Source organism: Harpegnathos saltator, unplaced genomic scaffold (genome assembly GCF_003227715.2).
Source record: "Harpegnathos saltator strain DR-91 unplaced genomic scaffold, Hsal_v8.6 scaffold407, whole genome shotgun sequence".
NCBI lineage: Eukaryota > Metazoa > Arthropoda > Insecta > Hymenoptera > Formicidae > Harpegnathos > Harpegnathos saltator.
The window spans coordinates 75,021-91,516 of record NW_020230214.1 but is presented as its reverse complement, the minus strand read 5'-3'; the positions used below and the strand labels follow the sequence as shown (position 1 = coordinate 91,516).

Below are 16,496 nucleotides of genomic sequence, written 5' to 3'. Positions count from 1 at the left end.
GGGTGGAGAAAGCGGACCATGCGAGAGATGCCCGTCAGCCTTGCCGAATCGAGTTCGTTTTTTTCAAAGAGGAAGGCTGAAACAAACGATGCGAAATATGACAGGCAGCGTTGCTGAGTCGAGGAGTTCGTTTTTTTCCGAATATGGGAGATAAAACAATCGACGCGGAAGATGCCCGGCAGCCTTGCTGAGTCGAGGTTTTCGTTTTTTTCCTAGAGGGGGAAGGAAAGAACGAACGATTAGAGAGATGCCCGGCTGCCTGGCTGAGTCGAGGTCTTCGTTTTTTTTCGAAGAGGGGGGGATGAAACGAACAATGCGAATGTTGCCCGTCGGCTGTTCCGCAAATCGCTGAACATTTTCTTTCAGTGAGATTCGCTGAGAGGAGAGAAAACGAACGATGCGGGAGATGCCCGTCTGCTTTGCCGAATTGAACTTTTCGTTTCTTTCGTAGAGAAGAGATGAAACGAACGATGCGAGATATGCCCAGCTGCATTGCTGAGACGAGGTGTTCGTTTTTTTGCCTAGAGGGGGGATGAAACCTACGATGCGGAAGATGCCCAGCTGCATTGCTGAGTCGAGGTGTTCGTTTTTTCCGAAGAGAGGGGATGAAACGAACGATGCGGGATATGCCCGGCTGCCTTGCTGAGCCGCGGTGTACGTTTTTTCCTAGAGGGGGGAGAGAACCAACGATTCGAGAGATGCCCGGTTGCCTTGCTGAATTGACGTGTTCGTGTCCGGCAGCTTTACCGAATCGAGCTATTCGTTTTTTTTCCTAGAGGGAGGGATGAAGCGGACGATGCGAGAGATGCCCATCAGCCCTGCCGAATCGAGTTTTTCATATTTTTTTCAAGATTCGGGTAAAAACGGACGAGGCGAGAGATGCTCGTTTGCCTTGCTGAGTCGAGGTGAACGTTTTTTTCCTACAGGGGAAGAAAACGAACGATACGAGAGATGACCGTCAACCTTGACAAAAGTCGCTATACAATTTTCCTTCAGAGGGATTCCCTGATGGAAGGAGAAAACGTATGAAGACGAGCGTGATTTCAGAACTGCTGCGTATTATAGGTTAGTTTCCGCCATACACTTTTCGCATCGCGTTCGCTCGCGCGACGTTCGATCGAGTCGAGTCCACCGAACGAAGCGCGAGATCGCGTAAGAAACCAGCCGTTCTACATATGATACGGAAAATACCGGAGTACAGAGCAGTAACCCCTGGTCCTATTGTATCTCTGACTGCTTGTACTACGGTACGTACAATAGTACGGCGCGCGCCTGGAACGGCTAGATACGTAACGAAAAGTTGTACAACTTGTGCAGTAGAGGGGGAAGCTTTGCTTGTTTATTGGTCGAAAATCAAAGTGGTAGGGGAAATTCCTCCTATCAGGTACAATATAGCCCCACCACGGCGCCAATCGGGTTTTCGAATCTTTCCCAAGATTCGGGAGAGAACGAACGATTCGAGAGGCGCACATCAGTCTCGCCGAATCGAGGTTTTCGAATTTTTTCCAAACTCCGGGAGAAAACGAACGATGCGAGAGATGACCGTCAGCCAGGCTGAGCCGAGAATTCCGTTTTTCTTCAAAGGGGGGAGGGGGGGCGGATGAAACGACCGATGCGAGAAGCGCACGTCAGCCATGTCATATCGAAGACTTCGAATTTTTTCCAAGGGAGAAAACAAACAATTCGAGAGATGCATGTCAGTCTTGCCGAATCGAGATTTCCGAATTTTTCCATGATTCGGGAGAAAACGAGCGTTGCGAGGGACGCACGTCAGCCTCGCCGAATCGAGGTTTTCGAATTTTTCCAACATTTGGGAGAAAGCGTACGATACGAGAGGCGCACGTCTGTCATGCCGTGCTGTATCCACGTTTTCGATTTTATTCCATCATTCGGGAGAAAGCAAACGATGCGAGAGTTGCCCGTCAGCCTTGCCGAATCAGGGTTTTCGAATTTTTTCCAAGAGGGGAGATGAAACGGACGATGCTAGAGATGCCCTTCGGCTGTCCCAAAAGTCTCCGTGCATTTTCTTTGAGTGAGAATCGCTGAGGGGGGACAAAACTAACGATGCGAAAGACGCCCGTCTGCCTTACCGAATCGAACTATACGTCTTTTTCGAAGAGGGGGGATGAAACGAACGATGCGAGTAGAGCCCGGCTGCCTTTCTGAATCAAGGTGTTCGTTTCTCTTTCCTAGAGGAGGGATGAAACGACCGATGCGAGAGATGCCTGTCTGCTTTGCCGAAACGAGGTGTTCGTTCTTTCTCCTAGAGGGGGGGATGAAACGAACGATGCGAGTAAAGCCCGGTTGCCTTTCTCAAACGAGCTAATCGTTTTTTTCCTAGAGGGGGGATGAAACGGACGACGCTAGAGATGCCTGTCTGCTTTGCCGAATCGAGCTCTTCGTTTTTTTCGAAGAGGGGGGGATGAAACGAACGATGCGAGAGATGTCTGGCTGCCTTGCCGAAACGAGGTGTTCGTTCTTTTTCCTAGAGGGGGCATGAACCGAACGAACTCAGATATGCCGGGCTGCCTTAATGAGTCGAGGTGTCCGTTTCTTTTTGCTAGAGGGGGGAGAAAACGAAGGATGAGAGAGTTATCCCTTGGCTGTCCCGAAAGTCTCCGTACATTCTCTTTGAGCGAGATTCGCTGAGGGGGGACAAAACGAGCGATGCGAAGGACGCTCGTCTGCATTGCCAAATCGAGCTATTCGTCTTTTTCGAAGAGGGGGGATGAAACGAAGGATGCGAGAGATGTCCGGTTGCCTTGCCGAAACGAGGTGCTCGCTCTTTTTCCTAGAGGGGGGATGAAACGAAAGATCCCAGATATGCCCGTCTGCTTTGCCGAATCGAGCTATTCGTCTTTTTCGAAGAGGGGGGATGAAACGAAGGATGCGAAAGACGCCCGTCTGCTTTGCCGAATCGAGTTATTCGTCTTTTTCGAAGAAGGGGGATGAAACGAACGATGTGAGAGATGTCCGGCTGCCTTGCCGAAACGAGGTGTTCGTTCTTTCTCCTAGAGGGGGGATGAAACGAACGGTTCCAGATATTCCCGTCTGCTTTGCCGAATCGAGCTATTCGTCTTTTTCGAAGAGGGGGGATGAAGCGAACGATGCAAGAGATGTCCGGTTGCCTTGCTGAGTCGATGTGACGTTGACGTTTCCTTTTCGAAGAGGAGGGATGAAACGAACGATGCGAGAGACGCACGTCAGCCTTACCGAATCGAGGTTTTCGAATTTTTTACAACATTCAGGAGAAAACGAACGATACGAAAGATGCACGTTAGTCTTGCCCGAATCGGGCCCTGCATGTTTTTCTTCAAAAAGATTTCGATGAGGGGGATGAAAACTAACATTGCGGGAAATGCCCGTCAGCCTTGCCGAATGTCGCTGTACATTTTTTTTTCAGAGATGTGCGCTGCTGGGAGGAGAAAGCGAACGATGCGATAGCTGGACGTCAGCCTTGTCGAATCGAGCCCTGATTGTTTTTCTTCAAAAAGATTTCGATGAGAAGCTGAAAACGAACGATGCGAGAGATGTCCGTCAGCCTTGTCGTATGTTGCTATAAATTTTTTTTCATTGGATTCGCTGACGTGGCGGAGGAAACAGACGAAGCCGTGTGTGACTTTAGAATTATACCGTACTGTAGGCAGTCCCGGCATACACTTTTCGCATCGCGTTCTCTCGCATGTCGTTCGATCGAGTCGAGTCGATCGGCAGCGCAAAATCGCGCAAAAAATCACCCGTTCTACATATGATACGGAAAATACCGGAGTACAGAGCAGTAGCCACTGGTCCTATTGGACCTCTGACTGCTCTGTACTACGGTACGTACAATAGTAGGCGCGCGCCTGGTACGGCTACGTAACGAAAAGTTGTACAACTTGTGCAGTAGAGGGGGAAGCTTTGCTTGTTCATTGGTCGAAAATCAAAGTGGTGGGGAAAATATCTCCTATCAGGTACAATATACGCCCACTACGGCGCCAATCGCGTTTTCGAATCTTTCCCAAGATTCGGGAGAGAACGAACGATTCGAGAGGCGCATATCAGTCTCGCCGAACCGAGGTTTTTGAATTTTTTCCAAATTCCGGGAGAAAACGAACGATGCGAGAGATGACCGTCAGCCAGGCTGAGTCGAGAATTCCGTTTTTCTTCAAAGGGGGGAGGGGGGCGGATGAAACGACCGATGCGAGAAGCGCACGTCAGCCATGTCATATCGAGGATTTCGAATTTTTTCCAAGGGAGAAAACGAACGATTCGAGAGATGCATGTCAGTCTTGCCGAATCGAGATTTCCGAATTTTTCCATGATTCGGGAGAAAACGAGCGTTGCGAGGGACGCACGTCAGCCTCGCCGAATCGAGGTTTTCGAATTTTTCCAACATTTGGGAGAAAACGTACGATACGAGAGGCGCACGTCAGTCATGCCGTGCCGTATCCACGTTTTCGATTTTATTCCAACATTCGGGAGAAAACAAACGAGGCGAGAGATGCCCGTCAGCCCTGCCGAATCAGGGTTTTCGAATTTTTTCCAAGAGGGGAGATGAAACGGACGATGCTAGAGATGCCCTTCGGCTGTCCCAAAAGTCTCCGTACATTTTCTTTGAGCGAGAATCGCTGAGGGGGGACATAACGAACGATGCAAAAGACGCCCGTCTGTCTTGCCGAATCGAACTATACGTCTTTTTCGAAGAGGGAGGATGAAACGAGCGATGCGAGTAAAGCCCGGCTGCCTTTCTGAATCGAGGTGTTCGTTTCTCTTTCCTAGAGGAGGGATGAAACGACCGATGCGAGAGATGCCTGTCTGCTTTGCCGAAACGAGGTGTTCGTTCTTTCTCCTAGACGGGAGGGGATGAAACGAACGATGCGAGTAAAGCCCGGTTGCCTTTCTCAAACGAGCTATTCGTTTTTTTCCTAGATGGGGGATGAAACGGACGACGCTAGAGATGCCTGTCTGCTTTGCCGAATCCAGCTATTCGTCTTTTTCGAAGAGGGGGGATGAAACGAAGGATGCGAGAGATGTCCGGCTGCCTTGCCAAAACGAGGTGCTCACTCTTTTTCCTAGAGGGGGGATGAAACGAACGATCCCAGATATACCCGGCTGCCTTGTTGAGTCGAGGTGTTTGTTTCTTTCTCCTAGAGGGGGGATGAAACGAACGGTTCCCAATATTCCCGTCTGCTTTGCCGAATCGAGCTATTCGTCTTTTTCGAAGAGGGGGGGATGAAGCGAACGACGCAAGAGATGTCCGGCTGTCTTGCCGAAACGAGGTGTTCGTTCTTCCTCCTTGAGGGGGGATGAAACGACCAGTCCCAGATATGCCCGGCTGCCTTGCTGGGTCGAGGTGTTCTTTCCTTTTACTTAGAGGGGGGACAAAACGAGCGATGCGAAAAACGCTCGTCTGCTTTGCCGAATCGAGCTATTCGTCTTTTTCGAAGAGGGGGGGATGAAACGAACGACGCATAAGATGTCCGGCTGCCTTTCCGAATCGAGCTATTCGTTTTTTTCCTAGATGGGAGATGAAACGAACGAGACGAGAGATGCCCGGCTGCCTTGCTGAGTCGAAGTGTTCGTTTCTTTTTCCTAGAGGGGGGAGAAAACGAACGATGCGAGAGTTGCCCTTCGACTGTCCCGAAAGTCTCCGTACATTCTCTTTGAGCGAGATTCGCTGAGGGGGGACAAAACGAACGATGCGAAAGATGCCCGTCTTCCTTGTCGAAACGAGGTGTTCGTTCTTTTCGGAGAGAGAATGAAACGAACGATGCGAGAGATTCCCGGCAGCTTTGTCGAATCGAGCTATTCGTTTTTTTTCTAGAGTTGGGATGAAACGAACGATACGAGATACGCACGTAAACGTCGCCGAATTGAGGTTTTCGAATTTTTTCCAAGATTCAGGAGAAAACGGACGATGCGAGAGATGCACGTCAGCCTTGTCGAATCGAGCTCTGCATGTTTTTTTTCAAAAAGATTTCGATGAGGGGCTGAATACGAACCATGCCAGAGATGTCCGTCAGCCTTGCCGAATGTCGCTGTAAATTCTTTTTCATGGGGTTTCGTTGAGAGGAAACGGATGAAGCCATGCGTGACTACAGAATTACACCGTACTATAGGCAGTCCCGGCATACACTTTCCGCATCACGTTCTCTCGCGCGTGGTTTGATCGAGTCGTGTCGATCGGCAGCGCAAGATCGCGCAAAAAACCACCCGTTCTACATATGATACGGAAAATACCGGAGTACAGAGCAGTAGCCCCTGGTCCTATTGGACCTCTGACTGCTCTGTACTACGGTACGTACAATAGTACCAGTGCGCGTCTGGAACGGCTAGGTACCGAAAAATTGTACAACCTGTACAGTAGAGTGGGAAGCTTTGCTTGTTCATTGGTCGAAGATCAGAGTGATTGGGAAACTTCCTCCAATCAGGTACAATGTACCCCCACCACGGCGCCAATCGACTTTAACGTAATGCTGCGCGACGATTGCTGTTGTGACTTGGATCGCGGTATTGGCGATTTTTGATATATCATACGTTACAGCGCTGGCGATTTTTGCCCGACGTATCAGCACGTGGATCGCAGTTCATCTGCGGCGACTCCGGCGACAACGAGACGATGAAAAATGGCTGGAAAACGACAACAACAACGCTCAATGCGCAAATGTCGAGCTGGCGTGAACTGAACCGAGCCAGCTGAACGTGCACGTATCGTGGAGGGCCGCAATCGATCGTTACGTATATCTGATGCATAGCAACGTTTCGCGACAATCGGAATTATGTTCGGAGTGGAACGCCGATGGACAAGTTTGTACGGTTTTATGGGATGTACGAAATGTAAAAAATAAACACATGTTATTTGTTCCTCAATATGTATGTTTATTTCATCTGTTCGGTCCATGCGTTACTCTCATGCGCAAAAAGAAAAACGAACGAGAAAAACACGCCTAAGGTCAGACGATATAACGTGCCGCTGCTGACCGTCGTGGCCGTCCAGCCGGTTGGGGTTTACATCCCACCGGCCGGACGACGTCGAGCTACGGCTGCTGCGAAGGGGCACTTCGAGAACCAGAATTTGTGTTGTTGCAATGGATCGTCTTCAGCGTCCCAAGCACTTATTCCACCGCCGCAGTAGTAACAGATCGTAGTATTGCGTCTGCCCGTGTAAAAAAAACCAGCAGACGAAAGTTGCGTCGCCGTCTGTGTTCTCGACTCACAAGGCCACGTAGCGAATGTCGCTCTGCGCGCGGAGAACGTAGCATACTCGGGATGCTGCGAATCCGTGAGACCACCGCTGATGAGATCCACATCGTGCCGATGAGGTTCCAATTCAAACTCAACGTCGCCCTCCTCGACGAATTGTTCTTCCCGGCGCTCGTTGAGTCGTTCTTCCTCCTCGTCGCTGATCGGCTCATAGAAAGCGTAGTTGCACTCGTCCGTAGTCGTGCGATGGCGAAATATGGCCGAGAGCACCACGTCCGGCAGGTTAGACCGAAGACCGATTTCACTCTGTTCTCTTGATGGATATGGTGACATCGAATTCATCATCGTCGTTGTCGTCATCGTCGTCGTCGCCGACGACCGAGAATATTGATGACAGCGAGAGTACGTTCGTCGTGAACGAATAAGCAGTGTGTAGTGAACTCGTGTCCAAATGCTCGTATATTAGGTACTTGCTTCGCCTTCTCAAGGGTTCCATCAAATCCACCAAATTGTTCACACACAGAGCGACGGCGGTGGAGGTTGCTTGGAGCAGCGTTCTACTGCGGCGGACGTGTTTCAGGTAGCCGTGCCGTGTCACTGCTCGGGCCGCTACTTTGCCCAGCGCAATCGACGCCTAGATTTTGACCGTATCGCGTATTCAGATCGGATCGCTCCATTATCGTCGTCTTGAATCAATATTCCTTGGATTACAAGTATGATTACAAACATGCCAATTACCTACCGAAAGCACTCATCACGCTAGTGGGGGGGGGGTTACGCACCAATGCACAGCGTAAGGTTCGCCACCATGAGTTATGATCGGAGAAACAATCGTAGCCTACGGCGATTCATCCATATCGCCGTCCTCTTTTTACGACAGCAGGGGCTCAGTAGGGGGTTATCTCAAGGGCCGCGCCGTCAGCTAGCGAACCTATTGTGACGTACGACAGCGGCGATGGTTCGGATCTGCAAACATCTGCGCGTTATCGAGACTTGATGACTGCGGTACGCAATCTTGTTAGCGGGAAATCAGCCGAGGCCGGTCACGCTGTCGTTACAGCCACCATCGAATCATCAGGTCATCAATCTACGAACGAGCCACGAGTCATGAAAATGACTAAATGCGAACGCAATCGAACTTCACAGTGACGATTATTGAATCGCTTTGTATCCGTGGTCGGCAACAATGATGATGACGAGGAGGAAGAAATAGAGGGAGAGGAGGAGAAGGAGGAGGAAGAGGAGGAGGAGAAGAAGAAGAACGGTAGCGGCGGCGACGGCGGCGGCGATGGGGGCGAGGCGTCCGCGGCAGCGGCGGTGGTACGTCGATGGCAGCGGGGTGTCCGTGACGGTAGCAACGGTGCGCCTACGAAAATGTCCACGCTGGAGCATACCCGTCGCACGGTGAGTGCCATGACGGAACCGGCCCTGATCGAGCTGGGCGGCCGTTTGTATGACGCGGGCTACTCGCGCGCGTATATTCGTAGTCTTTGATGCGTTGTGCGCTCGGTGAATCGCAGAGCGCACATGTCGCTGTTGAGAGGTCTCGAGCGAGCCATGGATGCGCGACGCAAAGACCGCGAATTGGCCCTGGCTGAACTTGCGAGCGAGAATGCGCCGCCGCGGCATAATGATCCTAACCAAGTCGAGCGTCGACTCGGTGATCGGTCGCTCAAAAGTGACGGTCGGTTAACATTTCGAGAAAATGAATTCGTATCGATGATGCAAACGGTGAGACGGTCGATAATAACGGGATGTGCGCTTGCTATCACTTGCCGGCGGCGTCGTGAGACGATTGCCGAGCGAAATGCGCGGAATCACTTGTTTCTCTATGTATTTTACATATTGGCTCTGACGGCAAGCGCCTGAGCGACATAGCGGTGCTGGACGTGCGACAATTGCGACAGCTACGTGACCGTGGAGTATGCGTGATCACGGTGTACAAGACGTGCAAACTAGGCAGGATCGAAGTCGATGAATTGTTGCGACCTTCCGCTGAATGCAAAGCCGTCCGCGGCGACGGCGACGGCTATGATTTCTTTTTGCCTTCGGACACACGTATCATATTGAACACTCGTTCTGGTGAATCGGCGAGCTCGAGATTGCGATGGAGACATGCGGCGAGCGCGAGACGTCCCAGTCTCGCGGGAGCACTGCGGCGGGCGGTTAGGATCGAGCGTCTGACCATTTGGTACGAAAATGTATTCTCTGAGTGCAGACGGAACCGGCCCTGATCGAGCTGGGCGGCCGTTTGTATGACGCGGGCTACTCGCGCGCGTATATTCGTAGTCTTTGTGCGTTGTGCGCTCGGTGAATCGCAGAGCGCACATGTCGCTGTTGAGAGGTCTCGAGCGAGCCATGGATGCGCGACGCAAGACCGCGAATTGGCCCTGGCTGAACTTGCGAGCGAGAATGCGCCGCCGCGGCATAATGATCCTAACCAAGTCGAGCGTCGACTCGGTGATCGGTCGCTCAAAAGTGACGGTCGGTTAACATTTCGAGAAAATGAATTCGTATCGATGATGCAAACGGTGAGACGGTCGATAATAACGGGATGTGCGCTTGCTATCACTTGCCGGCGGCGTCGTGAGACGATTGCCGAGCGAAATGGCGCGAATCACTTGTTCTCTATGTATTTTAACATATTGGCTCTGACGGGCAAGCGCCTGAGCGACATAGCGGTGCTGGACGTGCGACAATTGCGACAGCTACGTGACCTGGAGTATGCTGACACGTACAAGACGGCAAACACAGACGAAGTCGTGATTGTTGCGACCTTCCGCTGAACGCAAAGCCGTCCGCGGCGACGGCGACGGCTATGATTTCTTTTTGCCTTCGGACACACGTATCATATTGAACACGTTCGTCTCATGGGTGAAATGCGGCGAGCTCGAGATTCCGTTCGATCGGGAGCACATGCGGCGAGCGCTAGACGAGCGTCTAGACCATTTGTACGAAAATTTATTCTCTAAAGCTAGACTACGCGGATTGAGCTTTCATGCTCTCCGTCGCATTTACGCTGGCTATCGTTATCTGCAGGGCGCTATGCTGGATCGTATTCAGGAGACGCTCGATCATGCCAACCGCTGGCAAACCAATAGCTACGTGAACGCGTGCTTGTATGAAATTACTAACGAGGAATGCAGCGCGACGGCGGTGACTAGGCTCGCAACGCGAGCGAGCGAAATCTAATCTCGGGAAGGCGAACTAAATTGAACTAAAATTGAACTAAAAGCAAGGTGTTACATTACAGCTTCACGCAGACCGTCCGTCAGGTCTGTAACGGGGAATCGTTCAGCTCGCTCGAATGGACGACGATGCCGGCCAGAAGCCGGAGGATCCTGGAAGCCTGGGGATAGCAGTTATCGCATGCACAGTTGTACAGTGGATTTAATTTTGCCGACTGAATAGCGACTTGGTGACAAACCGAGGAGCACCTCGAAAGACGAGGATATCTTGTGGTACGTTAGATCGCGTTACTACGAGTCTCTCTCTCTCCCCCACACCTCTCTCTCTCCCTCCCTCCCTCTCTCTCTCTCTCTCTCTCTCTCTTTCTGTTGACGGGTTCCGACACTCCGCTCACCGTCGTAAAAAATCTTGTCGCTTTCTGTCGTCACTATCTCGTCCATCTCGTCGTGTTTCGGAAACGGCGTCGCTTCCCGATGAACGGCGCAGAGCGAGCGGTTAGATGCATACGTCGCGTTTCATCAACGAAACCAATGATGAACTGATCATTCGCATCGCGTGACACATTGGAAAAAATACGAGGAAAACTAATTACAATAAAACGAATAAGCAAAAAGATGAACTGATCAATTATGCATCCGGCGTTGACACATTGGAAGACTAAATTTAGCGACGTTGAGGAACTAATGCTGACAATGTAAAACGAATGGGAAGCGGATCACAGAGACGATCATAGTGCCATTGGAAGACGTGCTGGACGAATTTACCAAAGAGAAAGGAGAAGGTTCTAGTGATGTACGATTTACTTTATCAACGGCATCCGAATAAACAGTTGGCTCGTTAGCATACCGATCGTACTCGATGAAATATTGAAAAAACTCTCAGTTCGCTCTTAGCACCTCGGTCATCGTCGTCGTCGTCGTCGTCGTCGTAGTCGTAGTCGTAGTCGCCAACTTTTACTGCCGTAAATTTTATCGCCGTCTTTAAGCATGGCTAATCCGTATCAGCCGTCTACCTCGCAGTGGCAGCTACCAGTCGCTGAGCCGTTGCAAGATCGACTCTCGGCGGTGTTAACTGAACAGCTGCCGTCGCAATTGTCACAAATGCCACTTGAGCAACTGCCGCCGCAACCGTCACAAGTGCCACCATTATCGTTGTCCATATTGCTCAAACGATTACCAGAAACGGCGATAAACAACAACAAAACCACGACGGTCAAGACAACGGTGACTGGTGTATTACCGCAATTGATCGACCATAATGGGAGAATCTCCTCCGTTCGTAAACAAAAGGTTAGGCCGGTCGCCAGGAAGCAATCACGCGCGAAGCAACCGCGCAAGGTGGCTATGTCGAAAAAGATTATGTTCAAATCGAGAAACAAAGGAAAGATGCTAAACGAGCATCGCCACCGTCATCTTGCCAATCGCCATCACCTCGTGCGTCATCGCGGCCGCCGCCGTCATCGTGGCCGCCGCCATCGCCGCCGTCTCCGTCGTCGTCGTCATCGTCGTCGTCGTCATCGTCGTCGTCGCTACGAACCGTCAAGTTGGCGAAGGAGATCGCTGGCGAACGCACGCTGAGGAAGAGAGAATTGTCGGAAGCGTTCGAGGTCGAGCATCAGGACGACGTTGCCCGACCGCAAACTGAACGACGGAAAAAACAGCAGAGACGCGGCGAAACTCTGGACGATATGCCACTCGCGGATCGTTGGAACCGGCGACCAAAGTTGCCCACAGCGTTCAAATTCTTTCTGAGCTCGACAATAGTCAAGGCAATGTACGATCTACCCGCGTACGCTGAGAAGCATTTGAGGCGCCGACAGTGACGTCGGCTGCCAGCAAGGCGTGGATGCGAGCGATCGAGCGCATGATCGAAATGGTTAACAAACGGATGATATGTGTTTCTGAAAAGAAACGAACGTGGGAACAGGTTTCGACCGTTGGTCGACGATTGTTGTTCGACAAGTACAAATTGCTAATGTTTCTGTACAAATTGTTTCGGTCGGCTCGGTTTGACGTGAAGGCGCTCGGTCGTCTGATCAATGACCCACCGCAACCGATATATAGGGGTGCGCTGTTGGGCAGTTCCGTGATCGAACGCGTCATTCATTGCATCTTGTCGCGCTTGCAGCGGATTAATCCGGAATTACAATTCAACGCTGTAACGTTTTCGCCAAAAGCGCGCGATATATTGCGCATTATCGCCGACCAATTGGGAATACGTATATTGAAACGCGTCCAGTACAACAATTTCGGCGAGCATATCAGCGAGGAAAAACTCATGACTCCAGCACTGCCACCACGTTATAACACACTCAACGATGCGCAGGTGTCAGTTGATCCGTTGTACCATCCTACATTCCTGAAAGATTGCGTGAGCAACGGTAGCAACGAGATATCGCGGCTACATGTGCGAGAAGATGCCGCGTCGCGAAAGAATCGATTGCCGTACTCGCCAACGGCGTTTTCGCACTTGATCGTTTCTAATCATATCTCTCCGGTGAAGAACGACGCAGCGTGTTTGAATGCGTTCAACGCTCAAGTGTTTGACGCTCTCGCCAACATTGTGCAGTACGCGGTATCGCATCGACGCGATTTGATGCGACCTTCGGGCAAGAAAAATATCAATCTGAACGAGGAGGAAATTTCGAACGCGACCGAATTATTGTACGATGTACGTGTCGTGCTCGATGATGTGCACACTCGCGTGCTGGTGCCAAAGCCCGAACGTTTATTCCAACACGTAGTTTTTGATCTAAATATAGTACACGCCCAATTGAATCGAATGCTACTATCGGTGTTCCCTAGCGGCTTCGTCGGCATCAGGCATCAGTCGCCCAACAACGATAACCTAACGACGACGTCGAGTCAGGTCAGTCGTCAGTCGTCGTCGAAGTCGCGAGTAGAAGTGAGAAGAGAGAAACTCGAAAAGGAAGTTGATCTTCCGCCACAGTCAACGCCAGAGTCACGAGTGCACGAAACTGCCGAAGTGAGCCGGAGAGATCGGCAGCGCGTGCCGGCTCGTGCCGGAGCCAAGAGTCCAGCCTGCGTCGAGCCTGTGGCGATGACGAGAAAGAAAAGATTCTAAAAAAAAGAAGAAGTGCTCTGGATGTAGCGATTGCTGTTGATGCACAGTCGTCACGAAGAGATCGGCAGCGCGTGCCGGCTCGTGCCGGAGCCAAGAGTCCAGCCTGCGTCGAGCCTGCGGCGATGACGAGAAAGAAAAGGATTCTAAAAAAAAAGAAGTGCTCTGGATGTAGCGATTGCTGTTGATGCACAGTCATCATCACAGCCCTGTTTGTAGCCTAATCTTTACCACAGCGTTTATTTCTTCTTCCAATTTTACTGCAATCTTTATGCTCGCGCTCATGTAGATCTTTTTCGATGGATTTCGACGGATGAGCTCTGATGACTTGACAATAGAAAGCAGCTGTCTGTCAACTGGCATTTGCTGCCGCTGCAAAAGAGTAACAAGATGTTGCGCTGCGACGACGACATAACAATCCAGGAATACTCTTTCTGCGGTGGCGTAGGTTCTCTCGCTGACGCATCGCTCCCTGTGACGACTAATGAACGGGTGTTGCGTACATTAGCGGCATACAAACGCAAACAGTGGCAAACTACTGCCGTCGCTACCGTTGCAACTCCACCGCCATCGTTGTGGCAGCGTCGCACATCTCGATTACACGCGAATCTCGAGCGAAATGAACCGGACGGTAAAGGCAGGCAAGAACAACGTTGTCGTCGTCGCTTGTCGTTTGACGACAACGAAGGCAACGCTACGCAACGCGGTGATCCTTGGATCTCGCAGGCGATCGATGCTGCCCCGATCAATACTCAACAACTCGACCGACTTTCTAGCCAGGAGGCACGCTCGTGGTTTGCAGACTCGAGCATCGGAGGCGGAACCGGTGTCAATTGCGCGACCGAAGCGCTCGGGTGTTTCGTGCACACCACCGCGAACGACGATGCATCCGCTATTGCTGCTGCTAATGCTCGTGCTCCTGCTGTTGCTGCTCCTGCTGCTGCTACTGTTGCTCCTATTGCTGCTGCTGCTGCTGCTGATAGTGCGGCTCCTGGTGCTGCTGATGCTGCTGCTCCTGCTGCTGCTGCGCCTGCTGCTGCTGCTGCTAAAGCAAACTTGGATAACTTGGCTGCGATGGCGGTGCTTCCTCCATACGAGTACTGCAGCGCGTCCATGTTTAATCAGGCGCGAGTTGGCAAACGAGTAGACGATCTCGTCACGGAAAAGGGCGGGACCGTAAAAATATCCTACAATCGAGCAAGAGTTTTGTACACTACTTGACAACGTATCCACTGCGCAATACACTCAGAGGTTACATACAAATCGCGCCATACTTGTCGCCGAGCCACATCGCGCTACCGTCTATACACGCAGAGCGAATATTTTCGATCGATCGTGAGCGTGACAACCGCGCGGGTGTGTTGCGCTTCAAACCGCCGAAATGCCGCGATTGTACGCGACATAAACGGTTGAGACGATGCTATCGTCGTTGTCGTCGTCGTCGGTACGACGGCGAGGGGACACGCGGCGGCGGCAACGGCGGCGGCCATCGATGCTGCTTGCCTTGGCCCGACGAGAGCTTTGAATGGTATTTTGACGTTTCGAGAAAAAACTTTGGCCTTGTGATGAAGCGCGATCCGTGTATTCACAACGGTAGTGTGGTGCGAGTGTGTCGAGTGTGTCTCGTAACGTGGAATATTGCGACGCCATTTACGTTTCACCGTTCGTGTTGAAAAATCTAAACGCAGATTTCGACGGCGACGCTGTCACCGTCATGATTGTTCGCGGGATCGAAGCGTCGCTAGAGATCGAAGAATGTATGAGTGAACCCATGCTGTACGGCTCTGGACCGCGTTTCACATTCTGTCAGTCCCTGATTTTTCGTATCTTTCGCCGTTTGGCATTCGATGACGAGACGGACGAACGACGCGCTTTCCGAGATCCCTCGAACATATCTGCAACTTTGGCCCGTCGTACACTCGAGTCTCGCCTCGACCTGTGGGGGAGATGCAACGACAGAGCACGGGCTCGAGCTCGCCGCATCTTTGGTCGCTGGTACGACTGTTACATCACTGTGCTAGCACGCGCGTGGAATCGCGGAGGGATAGCGATGGCCACGTTGGTCCACTCAAGCCCGAGCACCAGCAGCGAGCCGTGGAACCACCCGAACACAAGTCGTCACTAAGCCAGCCCACCAAGAATGACGAAAATGAAGAGTGGGAAGAAGAGTACGGTGACGTTGCAGTCTGGCGTGGACTATCGATATTGGATTACACACTGTCATTGGCTATCGTTCGTGGAGCTACAGACACCGAGGTAATCGATGACATAATGCAGTCTGTGACCTCTTCCTCGTTCGCTGACGATGACGCTGTTGTGTTTATGGACGCATCGCCCGCTTGCCTTGTAAATTGGCTCATTGTGCACTCTGGTGCGAAAGCGTCACCGCGTGAACTTCGACGCCTGTGCGACATTTTTCAACGAGAAAGCTGGAATGGCTCTGCGACGAGCTCCGCCGATGACGATGATAGCGCCGCGACGACAAGCGACCGCTGCATGTTGCCGCCGCATATATTAGCGTCGCACGCTCATTTTTTTCAGCCTCTTCCTTTGGACAGGGAACTCGAGTATCGTCGATACCTGGACGATTTCATTTCGGTCAGCAAAAACGTGCCTAAAACATCGTACTTTGCCAGCGGACTGAAATGGGTGGTGCAAACGTGTGACGTGAACAACGGCGACCTGCTGATGAGAGGACGTTTGCTACTGAGCAATCTGGATTACTATTTACGAGACGTGGAACGTGATTTTTTGTTAGCTATGTAATACCATTGTAATCGTAATATTCATTGTAATCGTAATATTCGGTTTTTTTTTGGATCTCTAATAAAGAAATGCAATATCGAGGGAGAAAAACACGTCTTTATTTCTTGCTCGTCATACGGGTTCGCAAAATACATCGTCTCAACCATTGTACCAGGTTGTAACGCATTTCCGCAGGTATATCTTCAAACATACGAAGCAACGGATCCGCGAAGCGTCGCGTGGCATCGCTGCTCGACTTTTTCGCATCTGCTTCGTCGTTGGTAGTTCTCTCCACG

The 16,496-nt window shown here is 51.4% G+C and overlaps 1 protein-coding gene across 1 annotated transcript; it reads left to right on the top strand.

The window, feature by feature from the left end:
• The first annotated feature begins 14,903 nt into the window (after positions 1–14,903).
• LOC112589139 (uncharacterized) lies at positions 14,904–16,264 on the top strand. Its single transcript, XM_025301281.1, has 2 exons — positions 14,904–15,711; positions 16,014–16,264. Exons 1-2 carry the CDS (start codon positions 15,596–15,598, stop codon positions 16,219–16,221), a joined length of 324 nt encoding a protein of 107 aa, XP_025157066.1. The 5' UTR covers positions 14,904–15,595; the 3' UTR covers positions 16,222–16,264.
• Positions 16,265–16,496: the final 232 nt, after the last annotated feature.